Below are 21,477 nucleotides of genomic sequence, written 5' to 3' on the forward strand. Positions count from 1 at the left end.
CTAGCCTCACCTGAAACATCCATTTGACTTTCAAACATTTAGTGTCTAATCCCACTCTCTAACCACACTAATAATAATAATAAATTTAAAGTCTTAATCCTTTCCCAGTCCTAAAAATATTAATAGATGAAATAATTAGTCTTAGGGTGAACATGTTTTTCTCTAGACATTTACAATTAGATATATGCTTTCATTCACTTGTGTCTACAATGTCTGTAGTGTCCCTTCCTTTAATGCACATGCCCCTTAGGTCTAAAGGCTCATTTTTCTACTTCTTTTAAAGAACTGCACACTGTAGCAATTTAACAAAACGGGAATTTATTAATTACTCATTTCCAGCTCCTCTAATCACCTTATTTACCAAAGGATCCTCAATGTTGCAGTATCACATAACCATTTCTTCAACTAGGGCTATACTCTATCACTGTTCTCTAATGAATATATTCGTCGCCTTGAAATCCTTGAACCACCACATCCAAGGACCTTGCTCCTTTGCCCTCTGATAATCACCTCTGTTGGATCACAATACCACAGGGCATTGAAAGCTACTAATTTACAAATATAATATTACTGTTATCATATAATTCCAATTTTCTCCATGCTATTTTTACTGTACTTTTCCAAATTATCTTCACTCTGAACACCAACTCTTGGCAAATAAGAAGCTCTGAGCCAAGGCAATTTTACAGCTGTGTTATAAACTACCATGGGTGAATAGGCTGACAATCCATTAGGAAAGCAGCACCAATGGACTACTCCAAAGAGCCATTATGTTTTACAAATATCAAATACCCATAGATTAAAGTCTCCCTAAGTAAGCATGGACCGGACAGAGCATAACAGCTTCAAGAGACCCATGTAATCTTCCATTGTGTGCAAAGCAATGATTTGCATTTTAGAGGGGGGAAAAAAAAACACAACAAAACCTTTCCATCAAAATCAGCTGTGTTTAATTTTAAAAACTTAAGAAAATTATAATTAAAGTATACTACCACACATAATAACAATTTGACAGCATTATGGCAGACATTTTAAGTATTTCTTCAAAGCTACAAAAGCAAGATTTTCATAAGTCCCATATGTGGTGCAAATCACTGAAGCATTAATAAAAACTCTGGGTGATATGAACTGCACACATTTCCTGGATTTGTTTTAAAGCTTCTCAACCAAATGTTTTACTTTATTTAAATAGTTACATGAGAAGGATATGGTATATTATGAAAACTATACAAATTATAATAACCTAAGAGTAATAGCCATTAAATCTGCAATGTTAAAAATGCCAAATGAAATTTCTGAAAAAACCTGCAGGTTTTTGTTTTCCAAATTCTATTCACAGCAAAGTGCTTTTCCATTACTGAGTGTGAGACAACCTAAACTTAAAATACAAAGTGTAACCTTTGACAAGTTCATTAGAAAAACATACAAAATCCCATGAAATTGCAAAGACTGATGAAGAACAGTCTGAAATAGAGCATTATTTTTAAAAAGAGAAAGAGAGAGAAAGCAGGCACAAAAGGGTGAAGCGGGGGAGTCAAGTCAAATTAGCAGATTCTATAGAAGTAAAAAACCAAAATGGTATTTTATTATTCTGGTCATTTTGCCAAAAAGGGATAATTGATCATTAAGAAAACAGGAAGCACACTACCTTCTAAGAGAGGAAAAATAACCATGATTGTATGATCTAAAACCATAAGACTTAGAAAGCCTACACACTTTCAGATACTGAAATTGTGACTCAGAAATCACAGGTGAAGAAAATACCGTAAGGAGCCAATATGGCTCAAAGGTTTCAAAAACATGTATAAATACACCGATAATTGTGTCTTAGAAACATATCTGTGTTTTTAGTAATATAAACAGCACCTGTTTGGAGTATAGGTTATTAGAAGAGAGGAGACCTCAATTAAGAGGTATGGTAGATTGTATCCTTTTCCCAAATATGTGCTATCGCTCCCTGTCCCACTGACATCAAGCTTGGCCATGTGACTTTGGTACCTCCCACTGATGGATAATACCTTCTCATCCACTTGACTTTAAGCTTGGTGGTAAATGTCCTGGTCAATGAAATACGAGCAGAGATGGCATGTACCACTTCTGAACAGAGGCTTCAATGAATGCGCTATTATGTATTTTGCCATTGCTCTTTGCTCTTTATCAGGAATCTTTGACAGGGGGTGCCCCAACAGCATAATTCCTGCCTGGAGGTAAGAGGACATAGAGCAGTGCTGCAGTAAATGACTCACAATGGTCAGCAGCATGAGCAAGAAATGAACCTCAACTGTCAAAAGACAGTAAGAGCTTTCAGGGTCTTTTGTTACTGCAGCATAACTGAGTCTAACCTGATTGATTAAAGAGGCCACTGCAATACTTCGTGAAACACTTATGAAGTTTTAAAGTAGGTCAGTGGCAATCAAAATGAAGAGAACTGAACTGACTAGAGGAATATCTGGTAGGCTGGAGGAAAGCGGTGAGGATATATAATAAGAATATATAAGGATATATAGTAATATATAGTAAGAACCACAAACAAGGAAAAATAAATAACTTAGGGGACCAAGATAGTAAACAGGCCACCCCATGGAAGTAGGATTAGATGAATTATATATGACCCCCAAAGAACAGAATCAAGGTAAAGAAAAGAAAACTACAGGGAGACAGACTTCTGCTCAGCATAAGAAAGACTTTCTAACAGTGAGTATTCTCAGAAGATGAAAAGAACTTTGGAAAGTTCGGCTCACATAATCAGAAGTATTCAAGGAAAGGATGGAGGACCACATAAAAAGGATATTATATTTAGAATGGTATTCCAGAATTAGCTGGGTAAACAGACTAACTGACTTTTAATGTTGTATCCAACCTTGGAAATAGTAATATCAATACTTCTGTTAGCGAAACTAAGTCAATCTTATCTAAATAGAAATGCAAAGACATAACGGAAAATTGCTGAGAGTAAGATAGTAAACTGTATTTCAATAAATTTAGGTTGTAAACAGATAAGTAAGTTACAGCAAGTGCTCTAAGCTATGAGAAGAACAAAAGGGCAAGCATGTATTAGCCAACCCAGTTTCTGTTGACAATGAATAAAGAGAGCTAAAAACAATCATGTAAAATGCTTCCCTGGCTCATGAGTAGGGTAATTTTCATTCATATAACACAGTTACTTAAAGTTTGATGAAAACACAATATTATTTTAAAGGACAAAAGAACTAATAAAAATTTTCAAAAGAATCTCAACTCATCCATTCTAATAGTAGAAAGGCAGCCGAACAGCTTAATTATTCATTATTTTCTAAAAGAAACACTGTTTTGTTTCAAAATAAACTCCTATAGGAGAATTCAAATTAAAATACGCAAAATAATAATTTATGGGGAAAAGGAATTAATAATTATTGAAAATAGGTCAAGTATTATGTGGCAGGCATCATATACAACATCTAACAAAAGCTCAAGATGCATAGTATCCTACATTTAATTTAAAGGGCATTAACTAAGACTTTGTGAGGTTAGGGCAACTGTCCAAATAACAGACCCTGAAATCAAACCAAGGCCCAACCCAAAGCTCTTCTGAACTATCTCAAGCTTTATTGCATGACATACTGCATATGACACAATTAACTTTCTTATAAAATAATAATTCAATCTGACCTAGACTACAGTTTCTATCATAAATTCTGAATACATGAGCACAGAATGAATTAATTTTCTGCATTTCTCTTTTCTCCCAGTTTTTCTGCTCTTCTAATTTTCTTCCAACAAAGAAACATGCTACCATTTAAAACACAAAATACTAAAAAGAATACAATTCAATCACCAATTCATTAATATTTTTCTGAAAAGAATTATGATATAAAAAACAACACAGTGAGCTACAATTTTTAAAAATATGTACTTTGTTCCATATACATTAAAAAATTATTGGGGCTTCCCTGGTGGCGCAGTGGTTGAGAATCCGCCTGCCAATGTAGGGGACATGGGTTCGAGCCCTGGTCCAGGGAGATCCCACATGCTGCAGAGCAACCAAGCCCATGTGCCACAACAACTGAGCCTGCGCTGTAGAGCCCGCGAGCCACAACTACTGAAGCCCATGCGCCTAGAGCCTGTGCTCCGCAACAAGAGAAGCCACCGCAATGAGAAGCCCGCGCATCACGAGTAGCCCCTGCTCGCCGCAACTAGAGAAAGCCTGCACGCAGAAATCAAGACCCAACGCAGCCAAAAATATAATTAATTTAAAAAATTATGTTAAAAGGACTGTGTTTAAAGGTACATTAATTACTATACAGATATAAGAGCTTTATTCTGGCACAGAACTATGGAAATAGTAAATTTTCCACATTTTCCTGAAGGGACTTTGTGTATACGTGTGTTTTGCTTTGTTTTGCAATGGGAGAAAGAACTGCCAAATATCTGGAATATTTAAGAGTACTCAGCTCTTAAAATCAATGCTTCTAAAATATACTGCCTTAGTAACAGATAGCCTCTAGGTCTACTCCAAATCGCAGAAGCAGGAACAAAAGTTCAGAATGAAAAACAGATAAATTTGGTGGGAAAGGTCTTTCTTAGTGACTTAAATTATGACAACTTATTAACTGTAACTTAAGAATCCCAAGCAGTGATATTACCCTAGATAATAGCTTGGATAAGAAACTTAAAGGTACTAGAATGTCCTTCCAGTTTTGATCACCTAAAAGAACTATATATAAACTCAGGGAAGGAAGTACAAAGTTTTTCCCATAGACATTCTTAAATAATCCATTCTTTCTCATCTATGCCTCCGCTTAAAACACCATCCAGAGCCTGGGACATATTGTTATGCCAGCAAGGAAGGAGGTGCTCAAACAATGATGAGGACAGGTCAAAAAACCACAGGAGCCCTCATGAAGGGGCTTCCCTCCGGCCGAATCTGCAAGTACTTAGGCATCAAATTAAATGATAGTGATAAATTATAATTCACTGAGTAGAACAGGAATCCCTCTTTTCCAAATTTATATAGATAGAAAGATTAAGGGAGAAAGAGAAATACATAATCCATGGCAGAAACTGAAAATCTTTTCCTTACAAAAGAATGCCAACAAATAGAAGGAATGGTGACATTACAGTCATACAAGTAATAACTGATATAGACAAGGACCGCCAATAGAAGCTTAACCAAGTGACTCAGAATTTCATAACAAATGGGATAATTACACAATCTCATTGGATCTGGCCACAAATTACTTATTAATTTCAAAGACAGAAATAACAAAGATCATAGTTACTTATTAATCTACAGTGGAGAACCTTGGCAGAACACCACTCACAAGAGGGATCAATGTTAATAATCGTCAATAATGAAAGGCTCAACAAATGGGCCTCCTCTTTCGATACACTGAGAAGGACACAACATGATTTCTATGGTACTCCTATTGAAGAAGCATAAACTAAATCTAATCATGGGGAAACTATCTCAAATTGAGGTACATTATATAAAACATATGGCCTTAACTCATCCAAAATGTCAATGTTGAGAAAGAAAAAGAAAGGTTAAGGAACCCTTCTAGATTTAAAATGACATGAGAACTAAATAATAATGCATGATTACAGACTAATCTTGGGGGAGGGAAGTTAAGCTAAAAAAAACGTAACTGGGACAAATGGGAACATCTGAGTTGAACTACGGATTAGATAATGGCATTTTATCAAGGTTTTATTTCCCAATTTTCATAATTGTACTGGGCTTATAGGAGAGGATGTCCTTGTCCTCAGGAAACGTACACCTAAATACTTCGGAGTTACAGAAAAAGAATCTCAAGTGTGTAAATGACTCTCAGGCGTTTAAGGGAATAAATCTGAATGCACACACATGCACACACATGATTCACATTGGGTGCAAAAGCAGGGTGGGTGAGAGGGTGAGGAATCACACAAATTATAAAGCAAACTGGGCAAAAGAAAAACTGTTAGTGAAGCTGTGTGAAAGGATATATGGAGTACTTTGTGCCACTCCTAGAAATTCTCTAAGTTTGAAATTGTATCAATATAAAAAGACAGAAGAGATTTATATACATTTTTATAAAGTTGTATGTGAAAGTGTTTTCAGAATTACAGGAAACCCTCTGAGTATCTAGCATTATACTTGGGTGTGTCAAAACCACCGTGATGATATTCCTTCTCTTACCTTTCTAACAGATTGTGGATCGCTTTGAAGAGCAGCGTCCGACATTCGTAGGAAAGGCCATTTTCCCAGAGTCCTTCTTCCACAACTGAAAATAAAACAAAACAAAGCAAAACAAAAAAATGAACCAGTAAGCAGGGCATCCAAATAAAAATAAAAGAAACTTTGAAAATATTTTTCTAAAGCAAAGTTAATGAGCTAATTTAAGTAGATTAAATCGCACTGAAACACAGAAAAGAAGTTAAATAATTGCCCAAAGTCATAAGATACTTATGTACAGAAGGGAATAATGTGTTTTGATTTTAAAGTTATTGAAATATAGGCATGTTACAATCCCCCCCACATAAAGGTCTTACCAACCTGCCTCTTCAAAGTTTGAAATCATCCAAAATTCTCAAATTAATCTTTCTACCTAATAATGTCACAAAGACTAATATTGTTAAAGTTCTATTTAAAGTAACAAAATGTCACAAATTAATACAAAGGTTACCATATGTATTCTAAGAGAGAAAACCAGGAAAATATATCCAAAAATGACATTACACAAATTTCTTTAAATGTTTTGAAAGCAGTATGTGAATATGATTTTAAGGACATGATTTTAGGGAGAATGTCAGAAAATTAAATCTTAATATAACATCAAATTTATTTCCTGAACTCATGATTTCATTAATGTTTAACATTTGGGGAAGCATCATATTTGCCTTTGAAATATGTTGTAGCATTACTTAAGAGCCACAAGTAACTCTAACACAAGAGAATCCAACAGACTAACAATGCCTCATGTATTCCTAATGTTCTTTTCATATGTAAAAATTATAAAATGCCCTAGAGAAGATAGCTAATTTTCTTCTAAACTATATTAGTTCATTTCAACATAGCAAAAAATTGAAAGGATGCAAACAACATCTGCAGAAGAAAATTTCCTCTGCCTTTTACTTGGTGTCTTGACAAAAGTACTCACCAGAGAAAAATTTGACAGAGAATTGAAACACATGTTAAATCTACAACGCATTTTTAATGCATTTACCACACCAACTGACATCTCAAAATGCATCTCCCCTTATTTTCCAATCAGAAAGAATTCAAAAAAGTATACTTACATTTAAGGGTTTTCTCTACAGGACTTTTTTTAAATGATAAAACTGGATAAATATTTTTTTTCTTGGGATGTCAGATAACTCTTTATCTTCCTGACTATGTGGCTAATCATGACCTACCAAATTTTTCCAAATTAACCTCTTCAGAGACATTTTGTATTATTTATAACTAGAGAAATGGAAATAAAGTACAGCAAATAAACAAACATTCCTGTTATTAATACATTATCTCTGTTCAAGACAAAACATCCAAAAATTTTCTACAGTCCTCTAGAGGCATCATGAATCTCTATTTTCACACATTTATCTTTGGGGTAGAGCTCTCCTGAGTGAGAGAGCAAGCTAACATTTCAATAAAAGGAACATCCCATATTAATTTGCTTTTATTTCCTAATGTACGCTAAAAATTCCTAAAACATCATCAACATTCAAAGTCCAACTCTTCTGAATTACTCTTCAAATCAGTCACCAGTAACAGTTTTTTCTACATATTAGTCTTTTGTGCCATAAAGAGTACTGGTGATGCAGTATTTATGAAAAAAGTGTCCCATTCGTCTTTCCAAGATTTTCTGCCAAGTTGGTGACACCCATTCTGCATATTAAAAAAAAAAACTTTTATAATTAAAACCTTCAAACATATTTTAATATAGAATAACAGGCCTCAAATAAATTCCTAAACCAAATTATCAACATTGTGTCATCTGCTTAACCACCCTTTTTTCTTTCTTTCTTTTTGTTTTTCTTTATATATTCTGAGGCAAATCCCACTCCCAAGTACTTCATTATATATCAAATCAGAATCTAAACAAGGTCTATCAATTACCTCTCAATTTATATCTCTTAAGTCTCCATAATTTGCAACAACTCATCTCCTCTTTTCAAACATGGCATTTATTTACTGAAGAAACCAGGTTAGCTGTTTTATAGAATACCTCACATTGTCATCTGATTGTTTCCTCATGATATTATTTTTTAATGTTGGCGCTACTTTGACCTTAACAGAAGATGTCAAAGGAAAGTTCTCAAACAACAGAGCTCTATTTCTTCCTCAAATGATCCTCAAATAATTTGTTAACTGAAATGCTGAAGGGTTATAGCTGTCTAGACATGCAATGTGGAATACTAAACAAATGTGAGCATGCACAGGCAATGCCAATTACATCACTGTCTTAAGATACCATTATGATTTTATCCTGATTTTAACAATTTTTAAAATAGGTCTTAGAAATTTTTTCTTGAAAAATAATCTTACAAGAGCAATTACAAAAAACCTACACCTAACATCGTACTTACAGTTAAAACCCTGAATATTTTCCCCTAATATCAAAAACAAAGCAAGGATGTCTGCTCTTACCACTCTTATTCCACATTACAGTGGAGGTCTCAGCCAGTACAAGAAAAAGAAGTACCAGGCATACTAACCGGAATGGAAGAAATGAAATGATCTTTTTTTTTGCCGATGACATGACTATTAGAAAGTCCTAAAGAATCAACAACAAAAAAAGCTACTAGAACTAAAACTGAGTTTAAGTCAGTTAAGGTCAACAGATACAAAACAATCATATTTCTATAAACTGTAATGAATAATTAGAAAATTTTAAAAATTTGAGTACCATTTATAATAGCACCAAAACCCATGAAATCCTTGGATCTAAATCTTACAGTTGGGAGACTTACACCAACTGATTTCCAGATTTACTATAAAGCTAGAATAAACAAAACAATATGGTACACTACAGAAAGGACAGATATACAGATCAATAGAACAGAATAGAGAGTCCAGATATAGACCCACAAATATATGGTCAACTGATTTTCAACACAGCTTGCAACGGCAATACAGTGGAGAAAGAACAGTCTTTTCAACAAATGGTGCTGGATTTAATGAATATCCCAATGTAAAAAAATCAGCCTCAAACCCTACCTCTCACACCATACAGAAAACCTCAAAATGGATCATAAAACAAAATGCAAAACCTGAAACTATAAAACTGTGAAAATATAGGAGAAAGCTTTTATAAGCTTAGGTTAACCAAAGACTTCAAAGATATGACACCAAAAGCATGATCCATAAATAAAAACTGTTAAAAAGAGCTTCATCAGTATGAAGAACTCAGTTCCTTAAAAAGCACACAAAAGTTACATTAAGCTATGGAGAAGATAAGCCACAGATGGGGGAAAAGCAGTTACAAATCACATATCTGACAAGGACTTGTATTCAGAAGATGCTATTCTTGAAAAAAAAAATCCCTAAACAAATTTAAAAAAAAACTTTTAGAGAATGGACAAAAGATTTGAACAGATACTTCACCAAAGAAGATACATGAATGGTAAATAAAAACATGAAAATATGCTCAAAACATCACTAGTCATTAAGGAAATGCAAATTAAAATCACAGTAAGATAACACCCATTATAATGGCTTAAAAGAAAAACTGAAAATACTAAGTGCTAGTGAGCATACAGAGTAACTAGAATTGTCCTATACTGCTAACAGAAATGCAAAATTAGTACAGTCACTGTGGAAAAGTTGACTTTGGCAATTTTTCTAAAGTTAAACATACACTTTACATACAGCCCAGCGATATCCTTCCTAAGTATATATTCAAGTAGAATAAGAACTTAGGTTCACATGAAAAACTTCAGCAAATGTTTTTACTTGTTTTTTTTTACCCCCCCATAATTGACAAAAAGTGGAAACAGTTGTCTCTCAACTGGGGAAAGGACAAACAGTGGAAAATCCATATAACGGGATACTATTCAGAAATAAAAGGAACTACTGATACACTCAAACCATGAATGACTGTCATTATGCTAAGTGAAAAAAGCCACACTCAAAAGACCACATGCTATATGATTTCATGCACATAACATTCCTGCAAAGGTAAATGAGGTAATGTAAACTGCTCAATGGTCTCTAGGGATGGGGGTGGTTGGAGGAGGGCTGATAACAAAGGAACATGAGAAATTGGGGCAAGGGGTAGATGGGGGTTGGGGGGGGCAGGTTCTAGATTATGCTTACATTGATTTTTTGAAATACATCTTTAGTGCTAAAAATGAGAACAGGGTGTGAATTAAAAGGACTCCTATTCTAAATATGTATTCTAAACATAATTGTTTTTACCCAAAGGATTGGTGTCTATTTGGTTAACCTTCACTCATAAATTATTAAAAGCAAAAAACAAAAAAACAGTTTAAGCAAAAAGAGACCGCAGACCTGACCACAGTGTTCCTCCCCAGCAACACAATATACTGTTATTTACATTATGTACTTTATGTTAATTCCTATAATACAAATAGAACAAAGTAATTCAGGAAAATATTTTTGGTTTTAAATATTAAAAATTAATTTGAAAACGAACCTTTATTAATATAATTAAATAATTAATTAAATTCTTATATCTCCCTCATATAGTATTAAAAAGTTTAGGAAACAATGTAAATGAAAACAAGGAAGAAAGTAATTACATGAAGTAAAACAGATCCCACTACATTAAGCTCTTGTTTAAGAAAAGTAAACTAAAGGTGAAAAAAATAGAAAATTATGAATTATCCTATAAGTTAACCAGTAAAATTTTAAATAAGTCAGTAGAGGTAATTAAAAAGGATACAGTGTTTGGACTTCATATAAACATTAAAATTTCATAAGTTACATATTTTATTAAAGATTTGAAAGCAGTCAGTAATTTACTAGAAGTCAACAACTGTGATCCAAGATTAACCACTCTAATAAATACTATTATTTAAGCTATGGATTTAAGGATAATGCATTAACATGCTAACCCTTTTAATTTACTATCTGTATATAGCAAATAAACTTGTGGAAAGGAATATAAGTCAGACCATACTTTATTTCTTATCTATTTCACATAAAAAATTTCCAGAAATACAAGAGTGATGTATATTTCAATGAATCTCTAAAATTCCAAAATAAGTTAAATCTAGAATGACATTTTTGGAGTCTAATAATAGATATTTGGCCGATAATCACTGTCCAACAGTTCTTGGCTGTGTTATACTTCAAGCACCAGGACAGAAATTAGGAATGCTCTCAAAAATCAAATAGAGACTTTGAAAACCACTGTGAGGCAAAATTACTTTAAATACTTGGCAGAACTGCTATCAAATGTTTAAAGTCTTTTATTTTAAAATAATAAGAAGAGGGCTTCCCTGGTGGCGCAGTGGTTGAGGGTCCGCCTGCCGATGCAGGGGACACGGGTTTGTGCCCTGGTCCGGGAAGATCCCACACGCTGTGGAGCGGCTGGGCCCGTGAGCCATGGCCCCTGAGCCTGCGCGCCCGGAGCAACGGGAGAGGCCACAACAGTGAGAGGCCCGCGTACCGCAAAAAATAAAAAATAAAAAAAAATAAATAAAATAATAAGAAGTAAAATAACTTAAACGGTCAAGGTTAGTTTTCTACCCAGAAAACAATCTTTCTCATTTTATAAGGCTTTATGTACCAAGTTTGAACCAAGCACTACATATAAATGGAAGGGAGGGGGAGTGCTACTTTCCACCACAATGCTATGAGACAGAGTAAAGGACACAAAACATTCACTTTTGCCACTTTTGCCACTCAGTACCTGACTTCTTCCCATAGGCAAATTGCCTATTTCATGAGTTCTGGTTGGGGACGAAGATGGTCAGTCACCCTTAACAGGAGATGAAAATGCTGACTCACCTACAATATGGACAAGGATATATCCTAACTACTAGATGCTCCGGCACCATACTTTGACCACGGATCTAGGGACTCAAAAGGGAGTGGATGGAGAGATCTTTCTGTCAGCACTAAAAAGAGAGGCTACAAGATCAAGTTTCCTGAGGTTAAAGTAGCAGAGGTACTGTAGCATCCAGTGCTTGGTGTTGATAGCACCAGTTTCTCATCAGACCAACCTGGAGCACTGACCCTAAAAGTGAATACTCAGTATTCTTTTAACCACCTCCTTTTCTTAGTTTACAACTAAGAACAATGATCAATAGTTTATTCTTATCTCTATTTTATAAATGAAAAAACTAAGGCTTAAAAATCTTAAACTTGCTCAAGGTCACATAATATATTCAAAAATCTAGTTTAAATGTATCTATACTCAACAGCTAACGGGATCAAATGCATTTTATATCTACTTTTATAAGTAGTAAATATACAAATTATTCCATTAATTAAACTCCTCAGGGGAAGCAATTTATTTTCATAACTGCACCGACTAGGACATTTCAGATATTCATAAACCTGTTTTGAACTGACTTGTTATTATGTGTGCACATACTTTTCAAATTTCATTGGAATTAGCTTCAATCTAAAATCTCCTTATATTCAGTAAAGAGGATTAGTAGCAAAGATGGGATTCAAATCCAACTTTTCTGCCTATCGCCCATGCTCTTTCCATTACACCACTTCTCCATAAGGCTTGTGTTGTTAAACTACCCCACCCCCCTTTTATTCTTAGGACTGACTAGAAAGGCAACCTTCAACACTTAAATTTCCCCTTGGTTTCACAATTTGCACCTTAAATTATTGTCTTCTAAATAGCTGCAAAGTAACCTTTTCAAAGGTTAAACAAAACTGAAATCACAGAAACAGGTTTTTTAACTAATTTATCTGATACATCCTCCTCCCAAGGTAAAATGTAAACCAACACTTCATTTGCTTCATACTGAGATTTTTCAGAAAGTATCCTCTTTTGAGGGGGGTGGGGGGAGGGGAGTCAGGGCATAGTTGCTCTAGGTTAAGTTTCTATAAATGACATGAGGCGCATTTACTACTTAATTCTCTATCTCCCTTCCAATGTGGACAGAGAAGAATAACAACTGCCAAGAAGTTTTACAAGAAGGCCAGCAGGTGCAGGGCCCTATCCTTATGAAACCTACAATCTCCCCAGGGCGTAACTGTCTTCATCTTTAAAAGAAAAGAAAAAAAAGCCTTTCTAATTCTTTTGATCTTTCAAGTTTCAACTTAAATGTTTATCAACTCCTTAAGATTATAAATTAGCAAGAAGACTATCTCTATAGTGTATACTTAGGTATAATGGAAAATTGTTTCTAAAACTTTGTTAATAGTCTCAGGAAATAAAAGCACCAAGAGAAGTAAAATGAATGTACAATAAATGACTGGCAAAACTCAACCAAAATAAATTCCTAAATTAAAACTTTCTCTTGATGTTATGTGGTCAATTATAGCCAGACTGAAACTGAAAAATAAAACTAAGTACTACCACAGCTGCCTACTTAAAAAGAAAAACTATTTTGGCACTAAAGTTACTTCACTTAAATTGCAAAAGCTATAATCAGAATTTGTTTAAATGGCTCTTATTTAACCTTTTTTAATATAGTAATTCTCATAATCAAATATTTAAGCTGCAAAAGTATTATATAAATGTTTTCTTTTAGCAGAGAGACAGTGTTTTAGAAAGGAAAATTTAAATAGCAGTCTAATTACTGCTTAGTTCCCAAATAATTTTTCAAAATCATCACAAATTGTAATACAACTTCTTTCAACTTTGCGAAACATGGCTCCTTGCAGAACTAATAAGCTTCTCTGAAAGAAAAATCAAATAAAAGGTTCAGGAAAAAAAAGTCAATATGGCAAAATATCAAAGCAGCATATACTTCAATGATTTTGTGTTTCCCAGCAGAGATCGTGGAAAGATATCTTTTCCAATTCGAGAAATGAAACTGACATACTTTACTTGAAGGGGAAAAAAATGGGAAGAGGGAGAATGGAATAGGCTAGGGAGGAGCATAAAGATTGTGAAACCTTCAAGAAATTCAAGCTCATGCTTTTAGAATTCAGGTCACCATGCCTTACACAGTTTAAAAGTAGAATTACTTTCAAAGAATACATATTTCCTCTGAGCTATGATACATATTTCCTTTTAATGTATCATATTGCAGCAACAGCTGAAATGAACGTCTAGACATCAAAAACACTTCTTGCTCCCACCTACTGCTTTTTTACCTCAGGCATCAAAACTAATGAAACCTATTATCCAGAACATTGAGTTCAGTAACCACATTGGCCACTGCAAATACTGGAGGGGGGAGGGACACTTTCAGGGATGGCACTCCTTATTCAGCCATTAAAATTACTGAAAATCAAATTGTACTCCAAACTCCAGAAACACAAATAGATTAAAGCAAGGCATATGAAATGAGGAGATTATTTGCCAGTTAGATTTCAGTGACAAAATGCTAAAGATAATGCAGCTCTGAATCCAGGATTTATAATTTTCCCACTGCCTTTATGTTCAACCTTTATCTGCAATATATAAAGCCCACTAGTTTTGTTATTTTTAACTATTAAATCTACTACCTAGGAATTGTACTAAGCAAATATTATAATAACGTTTATCAATTTATCATTTATCCATTTAATTTTAAGGGTTGCAACAAATGAAATATTTTAAAGATAAATATATAGAGATTTTTGAAGTGTCTGCTTTCTTTTCTTTTTTTTAATTGGGCTATAGTTGATTTACAGTGTCTTCTTAAAACTGACTCACAAAAAAACTGAGTAACAAAGTAGCATAATGCTATGTTAATTCTGAAATACAGCATTATACCCATAAAAAATCCAATTACATAACAACACTTGATTGATCACAGTTATGTTGCCATTGACTGCCTTGTAAAATCTATATTTGAAGTCATTAATAACTAAATGGACTGACTTATTACTTAATTCAAATTCAACCCACTTAGAGTTCTGATTTCCTTGATTTGCTTGTGGGTGTAGAATATTTGGTATCAGTTAACAAATCTATGTTGAAATGGATTTTAACTATCCCAATGTCAATTCATCAATCAAATAAGAATTAGAGATAGAAGATATATATATCAAAATGCTCCATTTGTTTTGACCTATTTGCCACTTTAAATGATTATGAACGTTGACAATATTCATCACACAGAAGCACCGTTGTAATTCAAAATTTTAACAGTATTATGTCTAACTAAGGAATCTCTAACAGCATGAGTTGTCTGCCAGTTGCAGGATAACCAGAATTTTAATGACGGTTTCTACACAGCACTGTAGCAGTTGAGACATGACCCAAGTTAGCATTTCAATGGATCACAGGACTCCACGTAAAGCCACTAAACTTTAAATTGATGGAGACCATAAAACTAAATTTCTAGATAAATTGAACAAGACCTTCAAAAGACAACTGCTACAGAAAACAGTCAGGCTGCAGTGTTACTTTAATAGTCACACAGTGAAAAAGAAATCTTGCACAATGGCTGTTACTGACTTCTAAGAACTAAACTTGCCCTCATTTGCAACTCTTTTCAAAGATTTTTAAGTAATTATTACTTTTTCCCCTTTCAAGCTATTAATATGCTCTTAATTTTGTTAATAATACACGTAAACAAATAAAGGCCTAGAGGGACAGCCATCAAAATTAACAGTTATTTTTGGTTGCTGGAATAATTATTTTCTTCTTCACCTCTTTGTGCACGTTAGAGATTTTCTTCAATGAACATGTTCCTTTAAAAAGATACATCATATTTGAAATAGATTTTTAAAAATAAGGCTACTATTATTTATTAAACAGCCACATGCTTTTAAAAAAAAAATGCTGTGTGTTCATAAATTACAAGAAAGATCAACATTCTTAGGACAGGAATCACCACAGGAGAAAATTAAATTTTGAAAGAGGAGGAAAACCAGATATGTGATTCAGGTAGAACGTTTATATTTAAATCCGTCAACACTGCAAAACAAACATTTTATAAACTTCCTCTAAGACAATGACTTTAATCAAGATGACTCAACTACTGATTTCAAGATTGGCACAACTGAGCAGTAAAAATTAAAAATACTTCCTTCCACTCTTCAGACACAACCTGATTTGAAACACAACACACACACACACTCACACACCAGACTGCTACTAAAATTCTGAGAGAGCAAGTCCCCAGATTGCCTTTTACACTAAAGCTCAAACAGTTGTCTGTCACTGCTCTTACAGTGAGTAATCCATGCAGCTGTAAGTGTTTGAAATGCAGCTGTCTCGCTGGCATTCTCTCCCCACCCCCACTCATCCAGCATTTCTGTTCTTGCTACAATAATCTTACAGAGCATTTTACAGGAGGCTTAGCCCTGGCTGAGGGCACTCTACGGCATGACCGAGAGAACACGGAAACACGATTCATTAGACACGCCTGGAGTGATAACAATGGTGCTGCTTCTTGCTGCCTTTCATTTCGTACATCAGGCTGAGACTAATGCATTCTCGTTACACAACAAGCACATTTATAGACAGGAAAAAACTGTAATCACCTTTGATTAAGAGACAGCATATTTTTCCTATATGAGCCGCCAGCCATACTGACAGAATAATTATTTTTTTAACTGACAGGTTAAAATAGCAAATGTAGCAAAAATAACATCTGCCTGAGGGGGAGGGGACGGGGAGGGGCTGGGGGGGAGGGGAGGGGGGGAGGGGTTGGGGAGGGGAGATGACTACTATTGAAGACTTCGTACACAGAGGTTTCTTAGACCAGGCTAGGTGTCATATCCTTGAGACCTGGTGGGTACCTTGGCTTATATTTAAGCTACACAGTCTATGACAAATAGAACAGGCCCTTATCAAGCAATCTCATTCTATACATCTAATTCTTTACATGTAAAAATTACAGAATTTCTTTGGTCACTTCATGTGTAATTCTTACTGACCTCCCTTCTTTCCACTTCTTTCACCATAGGACTACAGAATTCAACAGTAGTATTAATCCTCTTCTCTTTTTCCATTATCCTACTTTTACTACAAAATAATTTATCCTCTTTTACATAAAATGCTAGGCCAAAACAGAAAACCTGCTTCCTATTTAAAGAAAAACAGCAAAAAATGTAATTTTGATTAAAAACAGGAATATAGAATAATTATTTTATATCACCCAGCTTCCTCAAACACTCAAAGCACCCAACAAAGGTTTGAATTATAAATTTAAAAGACCTAATTTAAACTGAAAGAAGTCGTAAGCCACATTATACTGACAACATGTAAAGTCAATTTTCTTAACAGGAATTTTGTTACTTCTCCATATACCCATACAATTGCAGTCTTTTGTGGGTTCATGTATGTATGTTGCTGGATTATTGTTTATGGGGAGTTTGATAGTTGACATAAAAAATATATTTATTAGCCAGGAACTGAAAGTTTATACGTTAAACCAAAATATTGGAAAGTATTTTTTCAAGGTTAGCAGACTATATAATTAAACATTTTTTAAAAGATGGTCAGTCTCTCTTTTAAGCTTTCTATAACACTACTCTATTTTACACTAAGAATGTGCTACAAAACTACCAAAACAATCTGTACATGTGAACATTTGTTAAAACAGTAAAGAACCAAAAGTGAGCAAATAATTGAAAAAGTCTGGTTCACAAAACTTTGAGTCCTAAAAATAGCCTTTTTAAAAAATGGTTATGTAGAGCAAATGAATTTTTGTAAAACAGCAAAATGCTTAAGCAATTTTTAGCTGTTGGATTTTACAGGTTGCTGACCTGAGCTACCACACCAGGCTAGAAACTAGGAAATCTGCTGCCTATCTTTAATGTTTCTGTAAGAGGACCACTGACCCCTAATACGCATTTAAACACAGTGTGTTTTGAAGAGAAGTCTGATGTGCACCACACTATGTTAGAATTACACATTTAAAAATTTTATCATCTGGCATAAAATAACATCTACTATAGAAGATAACATCTATACAATTTCTACTCTCTAAGTGCCCATCTTGCCTCCCTTATATTTTGGTCTTTTTTACTGTAACAAAGCATGACTCCCCCCAAACTAATCAAATTACTTCCACAAGCTTTCCCTGCCTGTTTTATGCTTGGAAAATACAAAATTAATCACCAATATCAAATATGTCACCACAAACATTATTTTTAAAACTTCAGTATAAATGAATTCTTACTTTAATAAATAACTTGTTGGTTTACATATGAATTTCCATTATATTAACCCAGCTCTTAGAAGAATCTCATATCATTATTTTTGACTTTTATAAGGTGGAATGTATAATTCTCCCCTGAAGTCTTCAAAGTTAATTTATGCTTAAAAAATTTTTTTAAACAACCTATTAGAAAGCAATAAAAGCTTCTCAAAACTTTAAATTGAAACATATCCAGAAAGACGTTGTCTTTATTCCAAAACTTCTGACATACTTTTAAACAGTTTCCAACTCACAAGCAATAAAATTTAAAAATGACCTAAATATTCCAAAACTGCCGACATTTTTACTTCACGTAGGTGTTTCAACACTAAAAGATTCCTTTGCAATAACATGCTTCAATTATGAAATTTACAAGTGCTTTGGGAAATGAAGATCAGTTATTTACACAGTGGTGTGAATGAGTCCAATCCTATTTTCTTTCTAAACTTGGCCAGAATGGCATTTTGATTGGAGGGTGGGGCGACCCAGTAATTTTGGATAGGGCACAATCTGGAGCTGGGAAGGGATGAGTAGGTTCAATAACACAGGAGGCAGTGGTTTAGTCCCTGTGATCCTGGGAGCATGATATCCTGTGAAAGAGCCCCAGCAAGTTTCTGGTCTTTTCCATCTCCACATTTAAAGTAGTATGGCTACAGTTTTATCCAGTTATAAATAATGGAGTTCTTCTGAGGGTTCGTTTGAAAACATAAATAAGTACAAAGAGTTTGTAAAGAGGACAGAACTTGCAAACCACTGGAAAAGGAAAAGGAGTAAATAGGACCAGAAACCCACAAAGCCTGGGTCACTCCCTAGCACTAACACTCCCCGGCACCGCTGCTTCCTTCACAGTTATCTCCACTTTCCTTGAGATTCTTTCCAGCTTGGCAATTGCATGATTCTAACTATGTGCTCTAGAAGGTGGGAAAGCCTTCCAAGACAGATGGTGAGGACTTCAAATACAGAGTCAATTCCTACCTAATCCACTGGTTCTCATCACAAAACCCAGTACACAACTCAACACTAAAGTTAAGCATTACTGGTTAAATCAGTTTACATAGGCTAGCCTTAGAATCTATCCACCGGTTAGAACAGGTTTTTCATGGGGAAAAAAAATATGCATTTTCCAAATAATTAACTTATAAACGACCTTTTGGAAAACACGGTATTAATACTTACTTTGTCAACTGGTGTTTGCCCATGTTGAGTCTCCTTTCTAGTTTTTAAAACCAGCTATTAAAAATACAACAATTAAGTTACCTTAATGAGCATTTATTACTGAAAGGAAAAGGAGAGAGTTTTGATAGTGAAGAAGAAACTCAGGAAGCTTCTGGGGTGCCTGTAAAATTTCTCAGGAGCTATATATTAGATGTTTGTTGCACAATAATTCGTTTATTTTGTATGTAATTCTCTATCATAGCTCACAATTTTAAAGCTTGCTTTCAACTATGCTCCAGAAACAAAAAATATATATGGAATAATACAAGGTTAAAATTCAATTGTATACATACTATAATCACAACTTTTAAGATGCATGTTCAAGTATCTTGTAATGGAATAAACAAAAATTATAATAATTGCTATAAATTTTAAACTTAAGTCCATGCATATAGTCCTTAAAATAACAGTGAAAACCCTCACTAAAATATGCATATATTCAAGGCAATATTATTCCTAGGATGGGCTTAGCGAATCAAATGTTTATCAGATAATAAAGAAAATAGCCTAAAGACAAAATGCAGTAAACATGAAATAGATGTCGTTTGGACAAAACATATACTAACACTATGTAAAGATACTGTTTTACAATCCAGCTTCATGAAGAAGCAAAAGCTTCTAAACTGCTCTCACTGCTTTCACTCTTAGCATCCTAAAGTCCATTCTCCATGAGAGAGCCAAGGTGATCTTTTCAAAACTTAAATCACACCATAGCATTCCTCTGCTTAAAACCCTACTCCAATGGCTTCACATGCCATTAAAAATCTATTTAAGCACCTTACCATAGCCTACAAAGTTCCATATGATCTCATCTCTAGCTACCTCTTCCATCTCCCACTAGTTTACCAGTTTCAACAGCACTGACCTTCTATCTGTTTCTCCAACAAAGTGAGCTTGGAGGCTTTTGCCCTTACTTTTTCCCTGTGTCTGCATGCCTGGATGGCTTCAAGTCTCAACCCAAATGTTGTTTCCTCCCAGAAGCTTTTGCTAACTAACCCCCTTAGCTAAATAAAGTACCCCTGCCCTTTCCTAGTCACTCACTTTCTCATCATTTGCATTGTAGCCCATGACCATATGAAATTATTTATTTATCATCTGTCTTTTATCCACAGAAAAATGCCACTTCCATATGCACAAGGGGAATGTCAATACTTGTGTGCTTAGTATACCACACAGAATCTTCCACAAGGAAAAACACTGTGATCTCAAAAAAAATTAAAAACATTCAAAGTGGAACAAAAGGCAACCTACCACCCAAAGACACAAAGACAATTTAATGTTACTCAATTTTTCAGACAAGGGAATTATATATGATATGGTAGCATGGTATAGTATGAGTCTAAAGGTTTGGAAACTATGAAAACAGACACTTCCACAGAATGCTTAGCTTTTTTCCTACTGATGATTTAAGGAAAGTTGCATTCTCAGACTTGTGATTTTATACGGTTTTCATGGAAACCAAATAGGGTCATAATTAAAGCATAAAAACATTTCTAGAGAAACAGTATAAATGAAAGATGTGATGAAAATAAGATCTTATTTGAACCTATGATCATTAGCAAGATTAGACTAATGCGAAGGATTCTTGACAGGAAAAAAATCAATTGAATTAGATTAAATTAAAGTGCTTTAAAATAATGACAATAAAGTATCACAATTTAAAGCAGTTAATGTAAGGATGTGAGCCTATGAGTTTTGTGTGTTAAAATCAGCCAACTCTAAATTATAAAACTTCTATCCCAATAAGCAACATTTAGAAATGGAATTATTAACTTTTTGCCTTTCCTAGGCATAATTCATTCTAGTAATCAATTATAGATAGTTGTTATTAGTATTATTAGTAGTAAGGGCTCTTCACCACTATAAATTCACAATGTTCTCAAATTTCTAATGACTGTCAGTCACATTCATCAAATTTAGAACAACAAAATAAAGTTACACAATTATGGAGCAATATTAAATTGTTAAATTCATATTATATATTGATATAGCTGTATATAAATGTGTTACTTTTCCATTCTATAAGGTACAGGGAGCCAAAAGGCTCACTATAGTTATCTGAAGCCA

General features: G+C 34.1%; 1 protein-coding gene across 3 annotated transcripts in view; it reads right to left on the bottom strand.

Annotated features, from left to right (window-relative positions):
- The window catches only part of MED13L (mediator complex subunit 13L), a 289,482-nt gene that overhangs the window by 126,544 nt on the left and 141,461 nt on the right, over nt 1-21,477 (bottom strand). For all 3 annotated transcript variants that reach the window (XM_029218820.1, XM_029218811.1, XM_029218827.1), the window contains one exon: nt 6,158-6,242. In XM_029218820.1, the coding sequence (XP_029074653.1) occupies nt 6,158-6,242 (85 nt within the window). The remainder of the gene's footprint in view (nt 1-6,157; nt 6,243-21,477) is intronic.

Source organism: Monodon monoceros, unplaced genomic scaffold (genome assembly GCF_005190385.1).
Source record: "Monodon monoceros isolate NGI ecotype Baffin Bay Population unplaced genomic scaffold, NGI_Narwhal_1 Super_Scaffold_1, whole genome shotgun sequence".
In the NCBI taxonomy this organism is placed as follows: domain Eukaryota; kingdom Metazoa; phylum Chordata; class Mammalia; order Artiodactyla; family Monodontidae; genus Monodon; species Monodon monoceros.